Source organism: Phalacrocorax carbo, chromosome 12 (assembly GCF_963921805.1).
Source record: "Phalacrocorax carbo chromosome 12, bPhaCar2.1, whole genome shotgun sequence".
NCBI classification, from domain to species: Eukaryota; Metazoa; Chordata; class Aves; order Suliformes; family Phalacrocoracidae; genus Phalacrocorax; species Phalacrocorax carbo.
This window is the reverse complement of record NC_087524.1, coordinates 5,589,273-5,612,363: the sequence shown is the minus strand read 5'-3', so window position 1 is coordinate 5,612,363 and position 23,091 is coordinate 5,589,273. Positions and strand designations below refer to the sequence as shown.

The following is a 23,091-nucleotide window of genomic DNA, read 5'->3' as shown; positions in this document are numbered from 1 at the left end:
TTTTTTCTTTGCCAGAGCACTGATTTGTGAGAAAAATACTAGCAATTGAGTTTCAAAAATTGCAAAATAGCATATTCATGTGTTTTCTGTTTTTTGAACTGTCATCTGATTCCATAGTAATATTTTTAAAGAAAAAAGCGTATGCAATGGTTTTGTACATAATTTTCAGTTGCTCTTTTCATTCCAGTTAGCATGTGTGTTGTTGTTTGTGTTGGTATGAGTCTTTTCCTTACCTCTTTGCAAGCGCAGGCACTGATTTTTAGGTTGATTTGCACAAATAACTGTTGATACTTAAGTAACCAAAGACGCAGGTTTGGATTAAGACCTTAATGCTACAACCGAAGTGATATAATTAGTGCAGCGTGGTCCTTGATTAAAGACCTTTATTCTGAACTCCTTAAACTCATACTGGATGTTGTGTGCTGTGAATAATCTCTCTGACTCAAGTTGAGACATGAGTAAATCTTTGTAGGAGTGGAGTTCAACCAGATAAGATACATAGAATAATAAACAACATAAACCACTTTACAGGATTTATGTACCATTTTTACTTTTCACAAACCGTTTACTGTCTCTGCAGTTAAGTCTGTTCTACTTGTGCTGCAGGTAACATGCTTCCCTGCATTGCCCTACCTGAAGGAACTGTTTTCTTTCTACACAACACAGCTAAACTTATATTTTTGAAAGAGGACTTTCCCTGGCTTCTGGTCAAAGTCTGTCAGCAACTAGAAGTACCTGGCTTTCTGTTGTTCCTCTAGAGTAGTTTATGGATGCTTAGAAAGAAAAGAGTATAAGAATAAAGAATGGTCTGTGCTGGGTTAATACCTACCAGGAAGGAAACAAGGTGGTTTTCCCTGTCTTTCCCACAGCTGATTGGAAGCTGTTGTTGATACAGGAAGGAAAAAGCAAAGTTATGTATATCTAAGAGTGGGTTTGAAGAATGAAAGTTTGAAACAGTTACTACTTTCTAACAGCTTGACTTTTTCATTATTGTTTCATCCCAGATACATGCCTTGCTATTTCAGTTCTCCTTATGCCAAAGGTTCTGCGTACATTGAGTTCTTCCTGTGCCTTATCAGTAAAGATGATTAGTGAAGACTGATTGCAGACCTGTAGAATGCCTTTTGCCCATCTGTAGTAAAAAGTCAGCATGTTATTTATAAACCATCTTAACCTTTTGACTGTCATGTGCCTTAGATTTCTATCTTTGACGTCTGCTTTGATATGTTTAGGAACCAACATACATGATTTAATTGCTGCTTAACTGTTGCCTACTGTCTGCAGGTAGAAGTTAGTTATTCCTCCTATTTCAGTATGGGGAAACTTCTGAGACACCATTTATCATTTTTGGTACTAAAAATTTTGGTATTCCATGTATTGTCAAGGCATTCAAATAATATTTTCATAAATTGTATCTGCTTCATCTATAAAAGCTATATAAAAACGTGTTTATTGACATTTTCTGCATTAAAGTGGTCAGACCTCTATGATATTGCTTAAATGAGATTGTTTCCTTTGGCATGGTATGTTACAGTGCTTGCTGAAGTTAAAACTTTTGACAATTAATGCAAATGTATCGAATAAATATCTTAATTGATCTCGGTAAATTATACCTATCAAAAGGGTCAGGTATTAATTTTGGGACATCTTTAAGTAATACTTAAAGTGGTAATGAATACACCAGCTGTTTAGGACTTGTTTGCTTGGTACTTCTGACATCTTAACCTATTTACGGTCTTACTGTACTGCAGAGCGGGTGGCAAGTTCCTTGTGTGAAAGCAATAACAGCTTTTTGGTGCATCTTATTGTCTGCTTCTCAGCAACAGAATGAGTTGGGTGCTAGCTTGTTATAGGATGTAATAACTATCAAAACAGTGTGTGACTGGTGCTTGTGGCTTACCACAAGTAGCAAATCCGTCTTCAGTGCAGCAGAACGAAAGGACCCAATCTGAAGTGTTTGCTTAAAAGAACAGAACCTACTTCTGGCTAGTGTTTAGAAATGAAACTGTTATTAAGGTTACATGAGACAGTCAAGGGACTGCAGCATATGACCTACTAGGAAAAGCTAGAGGGAACTGAACTGGGCCTGCTTCCGTGAAGAATTGGTGGCTTGGGGAGACCTAATAACCTTCTGATAACTACTGAAGAGGTTGTTCAGAAGACAGTCTGGCTCTTTCTGGAGGTTCCTGGCAGGATGATGGGCAGCAACGACCATAATTTTGAGCAGATGAGGTTTCAGCATGTGGGGATGGGGAGTGATGCAGTTGAGCTTTGGAACAGGCTGCCTGTTCCAGGTTGGTCTGACTGGGTCTGACCTGACCTCTGATCTGACTAGAGACTGTGGACTAGGGACTGTGGTCCCTTCCAACCCAAATAATTCTATGATACCAGGTCTAGATGCAACCCCAATGTAAATAGGGAGACAACACAGCATTAGGGCTCTATTTACACTGCATGACATGAGTATACTGTGCTGGAGGTGCCAATACAAGAGGTACAATCCACTAATACCTACTGGCAAGTTTGCACTTAGCTTTTTTTAGCATCTGCTCTGAAATCTGTACCTAGAAGTTAAGATGACTTCTTGTCTAGTTGGACTGGAAGAATCGGTTTTTTTCCTTTTCTCTAAGATTTTTTTTGCTTTCCTGTTACTTTACTGTTTTTGTCCGTAGCTTTCTACCGTTCAGTGGATGTGTTTAAGCTCAGGATTTTTATGACAATGATTTTGGGGAAAGGTATCTAACACTAACATAGCATAAGAAAAATTCCAATCAAAGTCTCCACTTCTAAATGCTGGTTTAAAAAAAAAGGTTGCACTGACGTTGTATTAAATGTGGAATGAGCGGTTCATTTGTTTGGAATTATAAATCTTAACTATATTAACTGATCAAGATAAAAATGAAAATTAAACTGGCCTGCTATGTAACAGTTTCCCTTTAATAAGTAAATACTAATTGATTTAAGGGCCAATCATCGTATATGCTTATGTTTGGAAAAAAAACTCTTACAGGAAACAAACTTTTTGGATAAGTGTAGTTAGCGTTTCTAGGCTTTTTTTGCCTAGAGCAATTATAATTGACCAGTGCAATCAGTGATTGCCAATAAACATATGAACTACTTAGTATTCTGAGCTTGTGTGTTTGTGCCTGTTTCTCCCTTTGGTCATGCATCTCTTCTTCAAGGTGTATGTATTAAGAGAGTTAACACAGTGTGAAGGTAGTGAATAATAGAGTTGTTATGGACAAGATGGGCTGGCATACAGTAATTTATTTTTAAAAGCCATTTTAATATAGGTTTTTTTCCAGTCTTTTTAGAAAAAGATTAGACCCTCTTTTTTAATGCTGTAATGTTGTCTTTACATAGCTTTCTGATCTCTCCTCATTTGTTTCACCTTTTACAAATGCTTCTGCATGAGATCTGAATACTTTTGTTTAGAAGCAGATATTTTGTATTGGATTAAAATGTGCCAACCTAAGTTAGCCTTCTGTGAAGGATATAATTGCAGAAGGCCACATGCTGAGTGCTTGTGACTGTTCTACCGGTGAGTCATGCAGTCAGTTCTACAGAGTGCTGAGGAGAGTTACTTAATGTTATGATCAGACACCGTGGAATTTTCACATTTATTCAGAGTACAGACATATCCAAATTTTCAGTGTCTGTCACATTTGAGTCACTTTTGTTGTTCTTGAGGTATTAATGTCCCAATTAATAATGGGATCTTCTTGGGGTTTAAGTTTTTTTTGTTAATTTTTTAGTTCTCAAATTATTCAGGTTTTATTATGTATATTAGGAGAATATAAGATGGCTGACTTCAGTAGAGCTTTTTGGTTTGCTCTCTTATATTGTAAATTATCTGATAAAAGTAGAAGTTATAAACTGAGAATAACTTGAGTAATAGTGCCTGTTACATAAATGCTTTGAGTTCAAAGCAATTTGCTTGCTTTGGAGTCTTCCTGCCAATTTTTTCAGCTTTAGAACTACGCTTCCTATTTTTTTTTTCTTTGAAATAACATAACAGAAAAATTACTTACCCTGTATGGTCAGTTTAACCATGAAACTCTCTAGGCACACATCATACAAAAATTGAACTTTATTTTACAATCACCTTGCCTAAGAATGGAATGTAAAGTGGGTAGCCTAAGTTTGGTTTCTAACAGATTAAGTCTATGCTAATGCGTTTATTTGCGTAATGAAATATATTGTGCCTAAAGTTTAATTTGTATCTTTAAGTTATCTGTGTGATACTGGAAAATTGCTGCAGGAGATTGAGCTCACATAATGCAGACTGTGAAGGGAATGTAACTTTGCATTTCTTGTCTTTTATCTTTTGCTTCTCACAGCAACAGCTTAATGTCAAGACAATTACAGTTTTAGATGTGTCAAAGTTGGTCTATTCTGTATATATGTCGCTCTTGATATTTGTAACATCTGTCATCTACTCTGTACACGTACCACAAATAGCAGTATTAGTATGTTTCTGATGCAACTGTCTTCCCCTTTCCGTCTGTGCAAAGTAACATTGTTTAATGCTAGTTTAATAGAAACTACGTATTTTTATCTTCTTATTGAGACCGGGAATTGTATTTAACATTCCAGTTTAAAACAGCAGATTAAAACCATCTTGATACCAATCTTTGAAAACACAGATATGATTAATGCTTGATTAAGGAAGCTAATAAGTACATGTTAACCTTCTGTTATGGAAAAGTAAATCTTCCAGGAGATACGAATGGACTAATGCTTGTTATCCCTTGTCTCAGAACTTGGAGCAATAAAGGTTAAAGTCAAATTCCTTTAAATCGACCAAACGCTTGCTTTAAATTATGTCTTGGCTAATAGAGGAAGAATGGATGTAGTTTTGCTCATTGAATGGCACAGCTAATTACAGAATTCTGACAAAGTAATGAAGCAGTAGTGCAGCGATTCGTAATCTTGGTCCATAGGCAGCATTTTTAAGCAAGCAGTATGCTGTGAGCAGAATTGTTTTGCTGTCAAGGTTAGCCTCAGTGCTTGTATTTTTAAATTCTTCAATAAAGTTAGGAAGTTGTTTTCTGGGAACGTTGACTGGGGAGTCTTTTGTATATGTAATTAAGCTACAGCGGTATCTTAGAGCGTTGTAGCATACTTGAGTCTCTTTTTTGCTAAGAAACAACCTCCTGTGTTCTAGAGCTTCAGATAAATTCTCTGCTGCCTGCATTGATATTTTTCACACATCTTCCCGCTATCCTCTGTGGTCATTTAGTGTTAATAAGTTGGAGAGCCAAATGAGTCATTTTCTGTGCACTATTCTCGACTAATTCCCCCCCGTTTTGTATGCCTTGGTTTAATTCAAGTGTCACTGTCTAACTGGAGAGGGTATTGACTGAGCTACTGAAAATTATGCAAGTGCTCTTTTTTCTTCTCAAAGAGAGTATAGTTAAAGTTGTGATGACTGTGATCAAGGGTATAGTTGAAGATACTTTTTCCCAGAGGCCTCAAATGATTGTAGTTAGACAGATAGTTATTTGTTATAAATTTATTGTCTGGCAAGTAAATCCGATGTACTGGAAACCATCAAGACAGTCAAAACCCGAAGTTTAGCACAAATTGTTATTGCTGTAAGAATTTAATACAGTAGATTGCAGGTGAACTACAGCAAGAATGGCTTTTTTTAAAGCTACTTTGAGGTCTGGAACTGTCTTCCTTTGCTAAATCTGTCCCTGTTGCTAGAATTAAGGCAATTATTTTTAGCCTCAAATAATAACCCAGCCTCCTTTAAATCTTATTTGAACATAAATCAGATAGTTCAGCTTGTCTGTAGTTGAGTGTCCTACCTTCCCAGTAGGTAATGTTATCTGCTAGAAAGGCTGTGTGTGGTGGTCTTGCTGTCTAGAGTTCTTGGAGTATCTTGAACATGCTAGCAGCTTTTTTTTATTCAGCCAGTGTAAATGTTAGTGTATGAATTCTAGCTGATCGAGCCTCTTAGTACTTCAGTTATACATTGATGTTGTGCTGCTTTGCAATTAGACATTGAGAGAAGCTAAGACTTAAAGGAATTTCTTCTGGCTTTCATTTTCCTCATCAGGAGGAGCTTTCAGAAATACTGCCATACAATTTTGTGAATATTACAGACAATTAATATGTAATTAAGACGTTTAAAGGAACATTCAAGGCAGTTATTTTAAATAGCCTGTAAAACATAACGCTAGTTGCTTCATATCTCTGTTACTTTCCATGTTTGATTATGGACAGCTTTGTCAAACAATACTTAAGAAAAAGTTTTCTCTATATATTATGCTATCTGCATTATTAAAAAATCCCTGAAATGTTTAAGGCATTAACTTAATGCTATTAGAATTCTTAGTGTTTGCTATGTATATATATGCTGGACGACATGGTCAGCTTCTCTCTTCAAATCATGTTGTTCAAGGCATATTTCAATTTTGGAAGTAAATTGGTTTGTGTATGTGGTGGGGTTCTCTGTTTTGGTTTTATTGTTTGTTTTTTCTCTTTTGAATTGGTTTTAGTCACTCTTATTTTTCTTCCTAAACATGATGGTAAGAATCAGTGTTACTCCCTCCTAGCAGGCACTCAGCAGTTTAAGTTGTTAGAGTTGTATGCCAAGCTCCTAATGTATAATAATAATATAATTAACAAAATGTGTAATGTTTTGATAATAAGGTGCTTATTGTTTGAGTAATAGTTTTACCTGATTTGTCCTTTGCACATTTTTAGGAGGGCCTTATTTTCCTTCCCTCCTTTAAGAAATAAAACAAATGTTTATCGACGGTCTTCAAATATTTAGAGGCTCTCAGCAAGGCCACTGAGCCTTGGTGACTTACCAAATTTTGCTTTTGAGAGAGTATAGTAGCATTAAACAAAGCCTTTAAGAGAACTGAATTTTGAAGTCTTCGCGGAAGGGATATGCCTGAATAACTGGTTGCAAAAGTTTAATTTATTAGTCAAGAATGAAGGGCAATTTTTTTTCTGATAGCCTAGATTGTCTTTGACAAACTAGAGACTAAAATCCAATGAGATAGCTGAATCTGGGGGTGGTGGTGGTGGTTTTCTTATTCGAAGTGGGGTATAGGCGAAGTCCATAAAAGCCTTGTAAGGCACGATTCAAGCACAATAGGTGTGGCTGGCAGTCAAAGGTTTAATTTTATCCACAAGCTAGGAAGTTGCCAGCAGGATTCTGTGAACTGTCCTTTACTCATATCTCTGCCTTTATATAGTGTTGTTAACTCAAGTGTGAAATATTTCTCCTTAATTGGAGCTGTAATTGAGAATATATAAATAAGTTCAATTTAAACTTCTGGTAATCACCAGATCTTTCTGGTACACTTCCTAGTTAATTACTCTACGTTTTGTTTTTGTTTGACTGCTTATTGGGTTTTAGTCATCCATGGCATTTTATTAAAAGCCTTTTAAAATCTAGTTTAAACAATGCCATCCTGTGATTAGAGGAAGTCAGAACCTATATATGGATACCACTTGTGTGGCCATATGTTCACACCAACATTAGCTTGATATTCTCTATTTAATCTTTCCCTGCTGTGTTTAATGAAAGCGCTACTTTTGTAGGAAAGGCTAGTTACTCTTGTTTCTAGTTTGTCATCAACTTCTCCTTTACTCAGCATTACACCCTAAACCTGATGACTAGGCAGATCAGAATTGGGTATTAGGTCAGATGACTTTCAGGAACTTCCTTTCAAGATTTTAGACTTTGTTTCAAGGCGACAGCATGTCTTCTAGTTGTATGGTCCAGGCTGGCATATGGCTGTTACGCCACACTGCCTTAACAATGATCTGCAGAAGTCATGGTGGAGCATCTGAGATGACTATTTTTGCACTGGGGTCTCTGTTCCTTGCTCTGTGTGTGTATGTGTGGCTTACCCCCCTTCCACCCCAAGGATAGTGTAAGGGTCTTTTGAGTTTGATAGACATAAATTGGGGTTAAGATAGAAGTATTTTTCATTTTGTGTGATGGCCAGGAAAGTACTGGGAAAAGAGCGGTTCTCCACCTGTACTCCTGTTGCAGTCTTCCTCTGCTAACCAACTTCCACCATTGTGGTGGATAGGTCTGTATGCGTTCTGCTGTTGAAGTCTTCATGATACTTTAGGCTTTGCAGCTGAGTGCGTCTGTCTCAGTGCTTGATTTCTATGAAGCATGATGTAAGCTAGCATTTCTTGGGTTAAGTGGTATTCTCCTCTTTGCCTTTATCAGGGCTATGTAGGTGAGGCTCGCATTCTGTTGTGACCAGGTACTAGCCCTCTAGCACGAGAATTTTATTCCTGCAGGTTCATTCAAACTTGAGAAAAGGAAGTGCTTAGTAGCATTTGGAATGCATTGTTTCTCTTGCTTTTTGAGAGAACAGCTTGCTGTGTTCCCCTACTAAAATTCTAGCCAGCTCCAAAGCAGCCTACCTGTGTTGTATGCTGCTAGGTAACTCCTTGATTTTTCTGATATCTTTGTCTTCCCACTTAAACATAATCTTATAGTGTTTAGGGTGTAGTTGGCAGGTTTAGTGTAAGCTTATCACTATTCTTCATCAAAGATATTTTATCTGTCAGTAGAGACTATGCATAAAAACTTGTTACAGAAGCTCATGAAAAATTGGCTCTTCCAAACAGCAGATTTGTGGGTCATCCTTTGGAATAGTGCTTTTTTATGGCCAGTTATTGGAGTGCTTTCAGTCATTTCTTCCAAGATACGCTTTTACCCCTCACTGCGTTGGCTCTCTGTGCTATCATTGCTATCAGTTATGTTGCAGACTTTTCACTTTTTTCTTTCTGGATGTGAAATTCAATTGCAATAAGCCACTCAGTCACTGTGTTAGCAGAACAAGGATGCTTTACTCTCGTAGCAAGATATCAGCAAATTCCTGCTGCTTTAAGGGAAAGTGGCGTGCTTTATGATGTGGGAGAAATGCAGAAAAGTTTTCTTCAAGAAGTTTATATTTTATGAAGGGTTTGTAATGGGAGGAAAATGCTCTTTAGCTTGGCTGTAGAGCATGTCATGCATGTTCAAATTTGCATTTGCCATGGTAGGGTTAGGTCCTGCTAAACATGTTGCAAGATTTTTTTGTTCTCAGAAGTGTCTTGGTTTTGCTTGCCATTTATACACGTGTGCCACTGAATATTGGGGGAAAAATTTTCAAGGCTTTTTGCATTCTATGTGCAGTACTGAATATTTTAAATCAGCCAGTAAAGCAGCTGTGCTGTCCCAGTCTCACAAGTCATCTTCCATTAAGTGTTGTGGATGCAAGGATACCTCCTGGGCTTACGGGGCGTTAAAGATTTCTGCCTACTTTTACTAGAGTATATATAATTAACATGGTGCTTTTAAATTACTTCTTGTATTACTTACACAGTCATGCCTGCTTGAAAACAAAGCTGTATCATGGTGAATTCAGCTCCCACAGACTGAGGCAGATTGGATTTAAATAATATAAATTAGATCCTGTCCTCCCTCCAATCTAAGACTAAGGTTTGGGAAAAAATAACCTTTAGAAGGAGTATAGCTCAATAAAGGGAAAGCAGTGTGCCTCTAGGTGTGTCTGTTGGTACTGGAGGATCTTACTGGTATGTTGGAGCTGTAACAGGAGAGAGTGGTTTCCTTACTGATGAGAAACTCAGGGTTTGGAGAAACTGGTTTTTAGGCAGGCGTTGGCTTTGCGGGTTAGTCATATAACATTTGGAGTGTAGGATCTCTAGTCTTCAATACAACTTTCTCTTCATCAGTTTTGCTCTTAACATATGCAGTGTCCTGAAAAGTTTGTCTTTGGTAGAAAAAAAAAACAGATGCAATAGATGAGTTATTCTTGGAGTCAGAATAGAATTTTTGAGATTGGGGAACTGAATCTAAAAGGCATTTGTAACCCTATATTCAAAGGTGAAATAATGATATTAGTGTGGTTTTTGTGTATGTTTTGTTTTGATTTTTTTAAGCCAAGGAAGCGTGGAAAAATACATTAGTGTTATTGATTTGGCTCTGTAGAAAGTCATCAAGGAAAAAGGTTTCAACTTCTATCAGAAACAATGCTTTGTTCCACCTTGTCAGCCTTTTCTATTTCAGGTTATCTGAGTAGCAACCTCATTCACCGGTAAGAATCAAGGTCATATTTTATTCAGTACAAGAAAATGGAAAATCTGGCAAGAGCCAAGATACTTGTTTTGAAATGCTTTTATTTAGCCCTTTCTGCTGCAGCTGCTGTCAATGGAAAGAGATAAAGCTCATAACAGAATACAAGGAATTTACTGTTCATTATTCATGACTTGCTAAAGGTTTAAGTCCGTAAAGGATTTTATTATTCTTTTCAAAGGTTTTTCAGGTTTTCAGATATGATTGCCCGGCAAGAAACTGGATGAAGCAATTAAAGAAAAGATGCATATTTTTCTTGACTTACTAACCTTAACAGAAAACTTGAACAGAATTTAATCTACAGAGTATTCATGGACAAATTTACTAGTTAAAATTGCAGTGCAGCAAGATTATGTTCATGCTTAAATCTGTTATTATTTGAATAGACTTTAGACTTCTGTGGTGTGGTGGCATCTGACCTTACTGGCACACACAGACCTAACTAGCTCTATTGTGAAGCCTTTAGTTTAAAAATAAAAATCTAAGTTACAGATTTAGAGCAGCTGTAGACCTAAATAGGATATGGAATGAATGAGCAAATGTTTACCTTGAATGAAGCAAAAAAACTGCCAAAGAGGAACAGTTATCAGTAGTGTTATGTTGTATTGTTTGTTCTTACAGTACATTTTGGTGTTCTTGGTGTAAATAGAAAATTAATAAACACTGCAAGAACTTGAGTTCCTTAAGAACTCCTTGACATGAAGTCCCATGAATCAAAATGTCTGCCATGCTCTGTGATACTTTCAAAGCTTTGTGGTGGTCTCAGCGTTTTAATCTAGATTCTTACGAACTTCTGACTTGGCTCTTTCTTCCTCCTGCTTAGGAAGGTTAATGTGTCCTTTCATTTAGGACTGCTTTTGGTGCTCATTGGGAGCATGAAGGTGAAAAGAGGGATGGTGTTACAGGAGTGCATAACGTGACAATTCTGGTTTAAACAGATGTTGTGGGGAAGGACAGAAAGAAGCAAATTCAGACTTGGCTTTTATCTTTCCATTAAGAAGAATGCAAGAAATTACATTTCTGATTCAAGATGTCAGTCTTCTACCTGAACAGTCTTCTTGAATGGAAACTGATGCAGCTCTAGTTTTAGAGCCCCAATGTTCAAAATTTACACCTGTACCTACTATAATACGTTTTGTACTTAGAACTGGACATATGAACGTGACAGTTGCGTTTGTTTTACCTATTGTTCAATGTTAAATTGCTTTTCCTACAGTCTTCGCTGGAGTCTGCATCTCAAATTGTGTTCCCCTCCACAAGTATGCCAGTAATAAGTTGTTACAGGTTAGGTTCTGCTCTTACATACTCGCTACTTAATTTCAGTATACTTCCACTACTATAAATCAGAAAGAACTCGGTGCTTTAAAAGAACCTCTTGCAAATACTTTAGAGGCAGTTATTCCTGTAAACAAAACATGGTTATTCTTCTGTAGAGAAACTTTTTCAGCTCACAAATAGAATACTATGCAAAATAGTGAGGTCTTGAAAAATATTATTGTCTAACTTTTATTACTTCCAGTTTGAGCCTGACAAAATTCAAGTTTCCCATTGTAGAGTTTTCCCCCCATTTTCCTCATAGAGGAGTTAAAAACAAAACAAAACCAAACCCCCAACCTGTTTACAGGTGACACAACTAGGGAGAAAATAGTGACCTTTTAATGGAATTACTGTATTTTTGTTGCTTGAAAAGTTAGATTGGCACTTGCTGTGCATGTTAATTCCCTTCTAAATTTTGTCTGAGCTTTCATTAATTAAAAGCAATAGTTTTTTTCTTTTTTTGGAAGGGGTGCAGAGGAAAGACCTTCAGTATGTGTATGTTCAAGTATAAATTTGTCAAGTAAGTTTTCTGACCACTATTTAGCACTGATTTCCATAAGAAAGTATATGACAATCTGGCAGAATGACTAGTGTGGGAGGGGACTTCTAAACTGTAATTTCTCCTCCCAGATGCTAACAAAGGTTAGAGATGGGAGGTGGAAACGGTGTACTGAAACAAAAAAATATGAGGGGGAGAGGGAATAAAGGTGAGCTATAGCTGAGAAGCTGAAACAAGGAAAAACTCCGAAGAGTTTAAAAGGCTAGGAAGAAGGTTTATTACTGACAACGAATGCTAAAGGAGGGAGAGGAGAAGTGTCATGAACCACTGTAACATCCCCACGTAAAAGCTACAATCATGATTCTTGAATCTTATAATTATTTTCATCATTAGTGCCAGAGCATTTCTCAGCTTCTTCCTATCTCAATTGCAGTCTGTTAGTGGTTACACATAAGAAGCCTTTTACTGTTTATTCTTAATGTTGTCACTCAGATTGCTAAGAGAACAAAACTTAAGCATCAAAATAGTGCTGCAAAACTTCAGAGAGTGCATAGTGTCTAATTAGATTGTATCTTGATAGTTAAATTATAGGGATGTTGTTGCTGTATGCTTTTATAAAGGTTTAACTATGCTTGCAATGGCTTGTGTAAAATATTTATTTTTAAAAAATCAAACCAGACTATATTTCAGTAAGATCCTTATTTGGCTAGGTTATGTTTTATTAGCTTAAATTTCAACATCTTCAGTATGGGAATTATCCAATATGTTGACTCAATAATTTAGTTTTTACTGCAAAATAATTTGCTATTTTCCTAGTTTAGATCCATGTTTTTCTTTCGGTTGTAAAGTGTCCAAGAGTCTGGCCTGATCATCAGATCAGATATGTGGGAATTAGTAGGATGTGTGTTCTCTTTAGGTCAGGTCACAGAGCCAGTCTGTCTTGTGTTTTCTCCCTACAGAACTAGTTAGTTCGGATTTTATATATCCAGGTAGTTCTTCAGTGCAGAAATTTCTTCCTTTAGTTGTACAACAGTATTCCTGAAGTACTTTGTAAATTAATTTATATTATACAAAATTGATTTATGGGCATGCAGTACTTCCTTTTTTCAAAGAGAGGGAATGAATTTAAAGTAATTATTTACAGCTTTTGTGACACATTGTATAATTTATGTTGTTTGCTGTTTAAGTTGATTGGAGTTTCCCAAGTAACAGACTCTCTATTGATCTTATATTTTTAATTTTAAAAACTTACCAAAATGTCTGCTGTAGAAGATAATGATAATACAATAAAAAAATTTTGAATTTTCATATATTCAATTATTCAGATTGAACTACTGTCTCAGTGCTTTTTAATTAATAAGTTAAAGTTAAATTGGTAATTCAGAATGTATTGAAAGCAGTTGTTTAGCCACCTGTAACATTACGTTAATACCAGAACAAGACTCTACAATATACTTATATTTTTGGTGATGATGAATGAAGCAACAAGCATCATTTCTTCTAGGTGCATGTTTTCTGAAACTGCATGCTTTCGTATGTGAAAGTTTATTTTAAGCATGTAGAAGTAGCAAAACCATCTTTTTTTCCTTCCTGTAATTACAGAAGCTGCTGGGTTTGTTTTGCTACCGATGAGGATGATCGGACAGCAGAGTGGGTGAGACCTTGCAGGTGCAGGGGCTCTACGAAATGGGTTCATCAGACTTGTTTACAGCGCTGGGTGGATGAAAAGCAAAGAGGAAACAGTACTGCTAGAGTTGCTTGTCCTCAGTGCAATGCAGAATATTTAATAGTATTTCCAAAGCTAGGTAAGATATGTATCATTTAAATTTTAAACATAATATAATGGGTTGTCTCTTTATATTGTTCCTACTTTTTTTTTCCTTTTTTGTGCTCAGTGCATTGGTTCTGTTAAACTTGTCTATTCCCTTTTCCAGACAGAAAGAAATAACTCTATATTCTGCTTGCGTACTATGTGATGGCTTAGTTAAATACATTCTAAAAATTTTGGATGTGTTCCACATAGGTGTATTGATAAGTCTTATAAGTGCTTGACCTATAATTAATTCATGGTAAATATGATTTTTTTTTTTGTCTTGTTGAGCAGAGGGTGACTTCTTTCAGCACTTGCCACGTATTAGCACATAAACACATCCTTTTTTTTTTTCCTCAGCTTGCAGAGAAAGTTATCAAAGGAAATTCAGAGGACTTTACTGAGTAACCTGTTGCATTTTTCCGAAACACGTATTTTTACTCTGGGAGGTATTCCTGAGTCAATATTGCCCTATATGCAAGAGGCAGAATATCTGTGATTTCTGGGAACTGCTCCAGCTCTAGCTCTGCTTGTCAACGCGAAAGAAAGTTGGAGATGGTCTTCCAGAGTCTACTCACTTGAGTAGCTGAGCAGGACACTGCACAATATGTTGCATACATTTAAATTAGCAGTGGTTGCTGTTTTTCCAGCCCTCGTTTTGCTGTATGTTCTATGGGGTATATTAAACAGGGCAAGAAAATGAAACATTGACATGGAAACTTCAATTTCGTTTAAAAGTAAAGCTGTTAAATGCCGATATAGCATGTGAGTACAGGCATTTAGAGGATTTTTAAAGAATTTGTTTTTTTTGAAGTACCTTATATCTGTGACGAAACAGTTGAAAATAACTTGCACTGCCAGCTCTTTGGGAAAGAACCTCTTCTGTTAGTACAGGGGCTGACAAAATTAAGGTGTGAAGGGAATTTTATATGGGTGATGACATTTATTTCCGTGATAGAGGACTGGGTAATGGGAAAGAAAATATGGACTAGTGTATTGTTCATACTCAAGAGAACATAAACCACCATGAAACTTACTACCAAGTTATTCAGGTATCAACCACATCATAAAAGAGACATCAGATGATAACACTTTGCATTGGCTTTGGGAAAAAAAAAAGGTTTATCTGGACACTTACAATGTACTGCAAAACTTGAAGCTGTTTAAAACTTTTATCTTGAATGATTAAATTGTAATGTGAGCTGCATTTGCATCTTATTTTGGCAATGGGAAAAAGGGGAAGCAACTACAGTTTGGAGAGGATACATGCACATGAACAACAGGCATTGTGTAGCTCGTACTAGTAACCCAAAACTGTTATATCACAACCAAACAAGTCAGTCAAGGTCACACCAGGCAGAGTTAGGGCAGTAAGATGTTTTCAAGCAGTATTGCCAGTCCCCATGTCTCTGCTGCAGCAGGTATCTTTTGAAGACGTTGCTAGTCATACCATTCAAGAAACTAAAATTACTTGAGCAGGGAAGAAGTAGTAACTGAAGTTTCCCTCAGGTATCATAGTTCAGAAACTTATTTACATTAAGACTTCTCTAATGTACTGCTAGAAACTTTTACTAAAAACAAATTTTGGTGAAAGGCCTATCCCTAGCACAACTTCTTATTTATGATTATTGTTTTGAAGTAAAGTCAACTTGAGGAGACATCAATGAATATCTTAAGTAACAGTGGGTGTCTTTTTATGTACTTACCAATTCAAAACAACCCCGCTAGTGATGTTAACTTAAAACTATAATTCCATTTCAAATTTGCTAGAGATTGGTAGTAACTATGTTCTTACTAGCTGTCTGCCTCCTCTGAGAACTTCTCTAATTAAACAGGAAAACATTATTGCTACTTTGAAAGTAACTGAAGTATCTTTCAGATAATTATTTTGGTTTAATGAACAGAAAACAGTTTGGCAGAAAAAGCTTTGTTAAAGCATGATAGTTTTTACAAAATCAAATATTTTTGTATTTACTTCCTTAATTTATGTCAGTGATATTTAATTTCCTGCTTCTTCCTTAATACCATCTTAAAAGAAATAGTTACATTTGTTACATTCTCACTACTTCCTTCCTAAAGGGCTAATTAAAAAATTTAGAGCAATATTTTTCTAGTCTTTTCTCAGGATTCTATATCTAATTCTGTAGCTTGCTTCTTTTAGTGATTAGTATCAGTAGGTGCAATTTCTTTGTACTTCTAGTGTTAGACTTCTGCTGTTGCCATATCACCTTGCCAAGATGTATAAGGCAGGCTTCAGTGCTTTGTGTTGCCCTTTAGGACTCACCAAATACAATGGGTTTTTTGAGTCTCTTGTCTTCACCTTCTAACAACTGAACAACTTTTTCAGTCACTGTGGGAAACAGTCAAGATGTATAAATGACTGTGTATTTAGTACTTGCAGTTATGACCTTGTTGCTACTTTCAGCACAGTGATAGACACCCCAGCACTTTAAGTCTGTCCTGGAAAAGGTAAACATAACGGTTAATACAGTTGAACTGCTTGTGCCAGTTCTTTGTATTTTGAGTAGACTGTCCCTTCTTCAGAAACCCTTTAATTTTGGTACGTAATCAATAATAGGATGCCCAACTCTAGAATAAATTCACTTTATATTTACACTTTGTCAGAAACTTACGGACTAATTTACATCAGTTGGTGAGCAGGGGGCTGGTGAGGTGTTTACTGCCTTGCAGGCCACATAGGAGGATACTTTTCTGCCCTTAAAACTGGAGCATATTACTAAAATGAAGAATGCATGTTGTACTAGAAGATGCATGCACAGGTAACCAATTTGAAGTATATGAGTAGTAGGTTAAGAACTTGAGGCTGCAGCAGAGCTAGAGTAGAGAGTGCATCAAGCAATATTCTGCCCAAGTTGCTTAGGAATGCCCAATAGTCTGATCATAACTTGGCAATATTTACGATGACTTCTGTCAAGACTGCATATAAGGTAAATGTGTTTAAATTGCAGCTCTGTAGTCTGGTATTCTCACATGTGCCTATGTATGGGAGGTGGGGGGAAGTTGCAATCCTTCTACTAGGTCTCTGGGTGCCACTGCTGTACAAACGGTATGTAAATATATATATATATATTTGGGAGTGCTTCACAAGAATACCAGTGCTGATAAAATATGACAATGAATGAGTTCACTTAGATGTTCCTGTTGCTTGCTTTCACTGGCTGACTTGAGCTGAGTAGAACTGGTTGTTTTCGATGCATTCACACTAGAACTGCTTTCTTGAAAAAGAACCAAGTAAGTCGTGAAATAGGAGTCACAATTTTCTCAGTGTGGCTGACAGAAATAAATTTTCTGCAAACTTACTTTGAAGTGAATTTAAAATATTGATTGTATGTTTAAATTTACTTTTAATTTTAATTAATTTACTTTTAATTCACTTGGTGTAAATGTGGTAGTTCAGAGACAGTTTCTTTGAGAACAGGGTGCCAAGTTATCACCGCCCTAAAAAACTAAGAATATAAAATTGTTGGATATTGGAAGTATTCAAGCTAAGAATTGACCTGCAGGTGATTTTTGTGTATTTGGAGACTGCCAAATACAATACCTTTACCTTTAGAAAGGTAGAAAAGAAAAAAACCTTGGCATCTAATCTCAATTCTGTGCAAGGTCAGAACAAGTTTCAGTTAATTGGAGGTCAGGAGGAAAATGCCGTATGACTCAAGATAGATGTACAGAACAGACTGGCAATTGCCTAATTAGCCTGACAATTGAAATTCATCTAGTGGAAGTCCTTTACATCTTCTATATCAGCACTTAAGTCATTTAACACCATTGCTCAAGAGATCACTCCTTTCCTACCACACCCCCCAGCCCCCCACCCCCACGAAAAAAAGTTAGGAAATAGTAACAGAATTCGAGGCCAGAGTGGGTAAACCATGATGAGAGACATGGAGGATTAGTTACTTGAGGAATGCCTATAGGTTGGTTTTGAGAGTAACTTTTCTTTCACTGATTTTGGTAAGAAAAATTAGGAGGGAGCTAAGAACTATTCATGCATATGACCTGGAGGAGGACAGTCTTTATGCAGAATTATCTGACAAATATGAAAGTAATATGGAATCTGATCACAGTGATGACATTTTTCACTTTCATACATACATTTCAGACTTCAGCTTCTGGCTGTTGCTTTGCTGGTGCTCTTGCAGTCTCAAAGAAAAGATGCAAGCATGGCCTTGTTTGCCTTGCCAGAGTTGGTCAGGGTAACATCTTGCTCTGTGTAAGTCTGGAAAGTGCAGGTGTTCACAGACAGAACAATGATGCTGTAGTCATGCATTGTTGTCAAAGGCACTAAGTAATAACCTGAATAGGAGGGTTTTCTCCTCCAACATTTGAGAGGTGGTCCTCTGAAAATATTGAATGCATCCTCTTCCAGTGGAAGAAATAATTCATAATGACTGTGCTACTTTTACCGGAGAGCAGGATAGTTTAGTGACAGAATTCTCAGGTGAAGCTGTCAAAGATAAGCATGTGAAGTACATTACAACTAACAGTATTTCTTCCATTTGAAAACTAAAATATCTAACAAAAAAGCCACTAAGCCTAAAGCGCTTTCTACAATGGAACAATTCTGATTCATTGCAGACAAAGGAAGCTAGTCAGTTTTAGTGGGTAAATTAGTCAGTGCTATAACCAGAATATTAATCTCTCAGAAAGACGTTGTAGTGAATGAAATGGTAGGTAGAAATAAGCTACAAGTTTAGCTTGGTAGCTTTTTAATGATATGTTCTCATTTAAACAGTATGTGTGGGATGTCAGACTTGTATTTTGCCAAGTTCATTCTTTCTTATCAGTGATAGATGTTGAGGACTTTCTTCAGTATGCTTTTATATATATATGTATATATACATGTATATATATCTTGAAACCTTACTTTTCCTTTATCATAGGTCCAGTTGTTTACGTTTTGGATCTTGCAGATCGACTGATCTCAAAGGCATGTCCATTTGCTGCAGCTGGAATAATGGTGGGCTCTATATACTGGACAGCTGTTACATATGGAGCTGTGACGGTGATGCAGGTACACACGTATTACTTCTTCTCACCAGCTTTGAAAGGAAGTCTTCTAAAGAAAAGTCAATCAAGACTCCTTTTTCCTTGGCTTAAAACATGCTTTAGCTACTTTCAGCACTTTCAGTGTAGTTAACACTGACTCACCAGTGGGTGGATCAAGAGCTTTTCACTTTTAACTGATCATACTGTATAAAGCCAAGTATGCCTATTCAAATAGGGTTGAGTCTGCAACTAACAAAATTCACTGCTCCTGCAGCTGGCTGCCCTTTGTATGGCAGGCTGGTGAACCCACTTCTATTCTTAGAGAAAAGGTGCCTTTACCATCTAACTGCTAATAATGGGTAGTCCAAATTCTTCAGAAAAGACATGAGACTAATCTCTTCTTTTACTTGTAAAAAAAATTTGCTGGTAACATCCAAAGGGTTGAGACATGGTGAATTTTTCAGTCCTACCACCTTTCAATTGTATAAAAGAAAATGTATGCTTTGAATGGTGCAAGTCGTTCATAACAAATGCAAAACACTGTTCTTTTAATTTCAACTAACCATACAGTGTAAAGTAAGGGAAAAATACTTATTTTTCTTATTTCTGTTCGTGTGAACTTGCTATTTAAATATAAATATAATGTTGACAGGTGGTAGACTTAACTATGGAAAGACTTGTTCCTCATTTGATATTTTGTTCTTGTTGTGGCCCTTACAAGAACACTGCAATCATTTGTAATACTACAACTAGACTGTGTGAAATGTACCAGTCCATATCTCCTTGCTCACTGCTACACTGAGCCTTTTTCTGTAGGAGCTTCCATGAGATATTAGCTTCTCTAGAACTACGTAATCAAATGGAAAGATAAATGCTCCTTTCTGTAGTTGTTTTGCTTTTGAAAGGAGGATCTGGTGTTAAGCAAAGGGAAGTTGTGGGTCTAGTTGAGCAACTGCATGTGTACAGCTTCATATCCACATTAGTTTAGACAGCTAGTAAAATCCTGGCTATGAAGAATTAGCTATTTTCCTCTGATTTAATGTTTTGATTTTATCATATGCATGGCATGCTGGGCAAGAGAATAACTTATTTTTGCTTATAATGGAGGAGATGAAACTGGGAATGGAAGTAAACTCTTCCCACCCCTTTTGCTACCCCAAATTTGCTACGTTTTATACAACTTATGTCCTGATGCATTTCAGACTCCTTTCCTTTGGTTGTGCTTTTCTCTGGTCCTTCAAAAGCTACTCCTAAAGGTTGAGCTTCAGAGGGAGAAGCGTGAATACAGAATTGACATTGTGACTATAGCGGTAGCTAAGTCTAACAAATCGTATGGGGTTACTGAAAACAGAGAGAAATAGTAATCTGAAGCCAAAAAGACAAGATACTGAGGCTTTTTTTGATGGAAGAGGACTAAGGAGAAAAAGGGTAGTGTCAGACATCACAATTTGGGTGAAAGATAGTGAAGAAGCTGGAAGATAAATGGTGAATATTTTTTGAAGGAATAATCTTTTGGCAGCAGCAATACTGGTTTTCCCTATTTTTAGAGATGGTGGTATATAGCATAACTTCCTGTTCCAGAAGAATAAAAAGGAATGGTTTTCAAAAGGCTATAAAGTACAGTTTAAAGGTACTGTGGTATGTTACCCTAGCTCATTCCCTGTGTCCCACCTATTCCAGAAGTACTGCTTTTTTAAAAGGTTTCACTATTGTTGCATGTTCTTACCCCCTAATTCTAAGTTTCATGCAAGTGACGACTTGAGAGCTTTTTGCATTTGTGGGGAGAACAAGAAGTCAATGAAAACTCATCAGGAAATCCAGTCCCTGTCAAATGTAATAATTACTATTTGTCGTGATTTAACCCCAGCCAGCAACAGGGCCCCACACAGCCGCTCGCTCACTCCCACCTGATGGGAAGGGGAAGAGAATTGGAAGGGTAAAAGTGAGACAACTCGTGGTTTGAGATAAAGACTCGTAAATAAAGCAAAAGCTGCGCATGCCAGCAAAGCAAAACAAGGAATTCATTCACTCCTTCCCATGGACAGGCAGGTGTTCAGCCATCTCCAGGAAAGCAGGGCTCCATCATGTATAACAGTTACTTGGGAAGACAAACACCATCACTCCAAACATCCCCCCCTTCCTTCCTCTTTCCCCAGCTATATATGCTGAGCATGATGCCATATGGAGTGGAACATCCCTTGGGTCAGTTGGGTCGTTGTGCACCCCCAGCCCACTCGCTGGTGGGGTGAGAGGCAGAAAAGGCCTTGACTCTGTGTTAGCCCTGCTCAGCAAGAACTAAAACATTCCTGTGTTACCAACACTGTTTCCAGCACAAATCCAAGACTTAGCCCCATACTAGCTACCGTGAAGAAAAAGAACTCTATCCCAGTCAACACCAGCACACTGTTTTAGTGTTCTTAGTCTTCTGGATTCTTCTGGAAAAAGTCATGAAAGAGCCCATTCTTTCTAGAAGCCCTTCAAGGACTTTGTCAGCAATTTTTAATTCTTAAATTGAGACAACTTCAGAGGTTATCCACCACTTCAGTTGCTTTTTTTTTTGTCCTCAGCCCTATTAGAGTTACTTATTTAAAATAAAAAGTATGTGCTTTTTAGAAGAAATGTATTGTTCTGTTCCAGTTTTAATACATACATTTCATAAACAGCAAAGTCTGATTATTTTTTATGTGCCAGTAGAAAGGCTTAGACACATCAGTAATTGCTGTCCTTTAAAATTGTGTCACTAACCACATTGAAAAAGAAAGTACAAGTGAAGATATGCTGCTATTTCCACTACAGTTGAAAATTATGTACTTCTTCCTGCATTGTCTAGAGAAGCAATAGTTTTTATACTGTGATCTCTGTTGCATAAGGTATTCCTAAATAACAGGAATTTTTAAATTAAACATCCCAAGATACTTGCTATCAATTTATGCTTTACAGAGTAGTATCTAATAAAATTCTGAGTGTAGAATTACTTGTTCTAAAATCGTAAATTCTTCTGTGCATTTTGGAAAGCATGCTATTTTGACATTTCAGATGTTTAAGCTTTTACTCATACAGAAGCACATGAAACTTTTCTTAAGATGGTAAGGAATTGTGTTACAGCTCTCCGCAAGATTAAAGACTTGCAAATTAGGGCTGGTAGCTCATCTGCATTATACTTGATAAGCAACCAAGGATGCAAAGAGAAAACTGAGTATGTTAGGTAAAACAGTATTCTTTTGCTTCTTGAACTTAAAATGTGTGGGCAGCCCCAAACACACTAGGATTTTTGTAAGTTATGTTCTTTGTTCAGTTGTGGTCTTTGTTATGTTTGTCAGCTATATACATATTTACTAGGTTGTGGGTCACAAAGAAGGTCTTGACGTCATGGAGAGAGCTGATCCTTTATTTCTTTTGATTGGACTTCCCACTATCCCAGTCATGCTAATATTGGGCAAGATGATTCGTTGGGAGGACTATGTGCTCAGACTGTGGCGCAAATACTCTAATAAGCTACAAATTTTGAACAGCATATTTCCAGGTAATGTGATTAAATTTAAAAGGAAATACCAAGCTTAAACTGGTGCCTTTAGGAGATGGGGATAGGAGAGTGTTTTCACCATTCTTAAGTAAAAGTGGTAACACCTTCCCTCTGTTTTATGTTCAGTCTATTTAGATTGTGTTTGTATAATACCTAGTGAGAAAGGTGGGGCAAGAGGAGCAGGAGCGTGGTTTCATTTAAGGCCTTAGTAACAAAGCAAGCTATTAAAAATCATGGGTCTCGCTTGGAAGTAAAAAAGAATAGTCAGTTAACAGAAACGGAATATTCACCGAGAAAAGGGATAGTTCTCAAAGTAATTGGGCTATAGATTTGTGAGTGAGTGGGGGGTAGGACTAATGTGCTTTCCGTGTTCTGTGTGAGGTAGTGGCTATGTAACCTTTTCTTCCACACTCTTATCCCTTTAGGCATTGGATGTCCTGTTCCTCGTATCCCAGCAGAGGCCAACCCTTTGGCAGATCATGTCTCTGCTACACGTATTCTATGTGGAGCTCTAGTTTTCCCTACTATTGCCACGATAGTTGGCAAGCTTATGTTCAGCAGTGTTAACTCAAACTTACAAAGGACAATCTTGGTAAGATTCAGTATTATTTGTTTCATAAATGATTATAATAAGGGAATATGAAATGTTGTGTTGTGGGGGGAGGGAGGGAGGAAAAGTAAAAAGGAGCATAAATTGATCTAGAACTGAGAGTGGCATTTGATTAAGGGCTTTTTTTTTTTTAAGGTTGCCTATCTTGGCTGAGGACAAAATCACGTGTGTGAGAGACTTTGTCCTTGTGACTGAAACT

General features: G+C 36.9%; 1 protein-coding gene across 4 annotated transcripts in view; it reads left to right on the top strand.

Moving 5' to 3' along the window:
- Window positions 1–23,091, top strand: part of MARCHF5 (membrane associated ring-CH-type finger 5) — a 32,106-nt gene that overhangs the window by 5,596 nt on the left and 3,419 nt on the right. For 2 of the 4 annotated variants that reach the window (XM_064463844.1, XM_064463843.1), the window contains exons 2-5: window positions 13,542–13,744; window positions 18,654–18,784; window positions 22,099–22,282; window positions 22,708–22,874. In XM_064463844.1, the coding sequence (XP_064319914.1) occupies window positions 13,542–13,744; window positions 18,654–18,784; window positions 22,099–22,282; window positions 22,708–22,874 (685 nt within the window). Of the gene's footprint in view, window positions 1–11,339; window positions 11,408–13,541; window positions 13,745–18,653; window positions 18,785–22,098; window positions 22,283–22,707; window positions 22,875–23,091 lie in introns of all 4 variants that reach the window. The other 2 variants (XM_064463845.1, XM_064463846.1) reach the window with 2 other exon arrangements.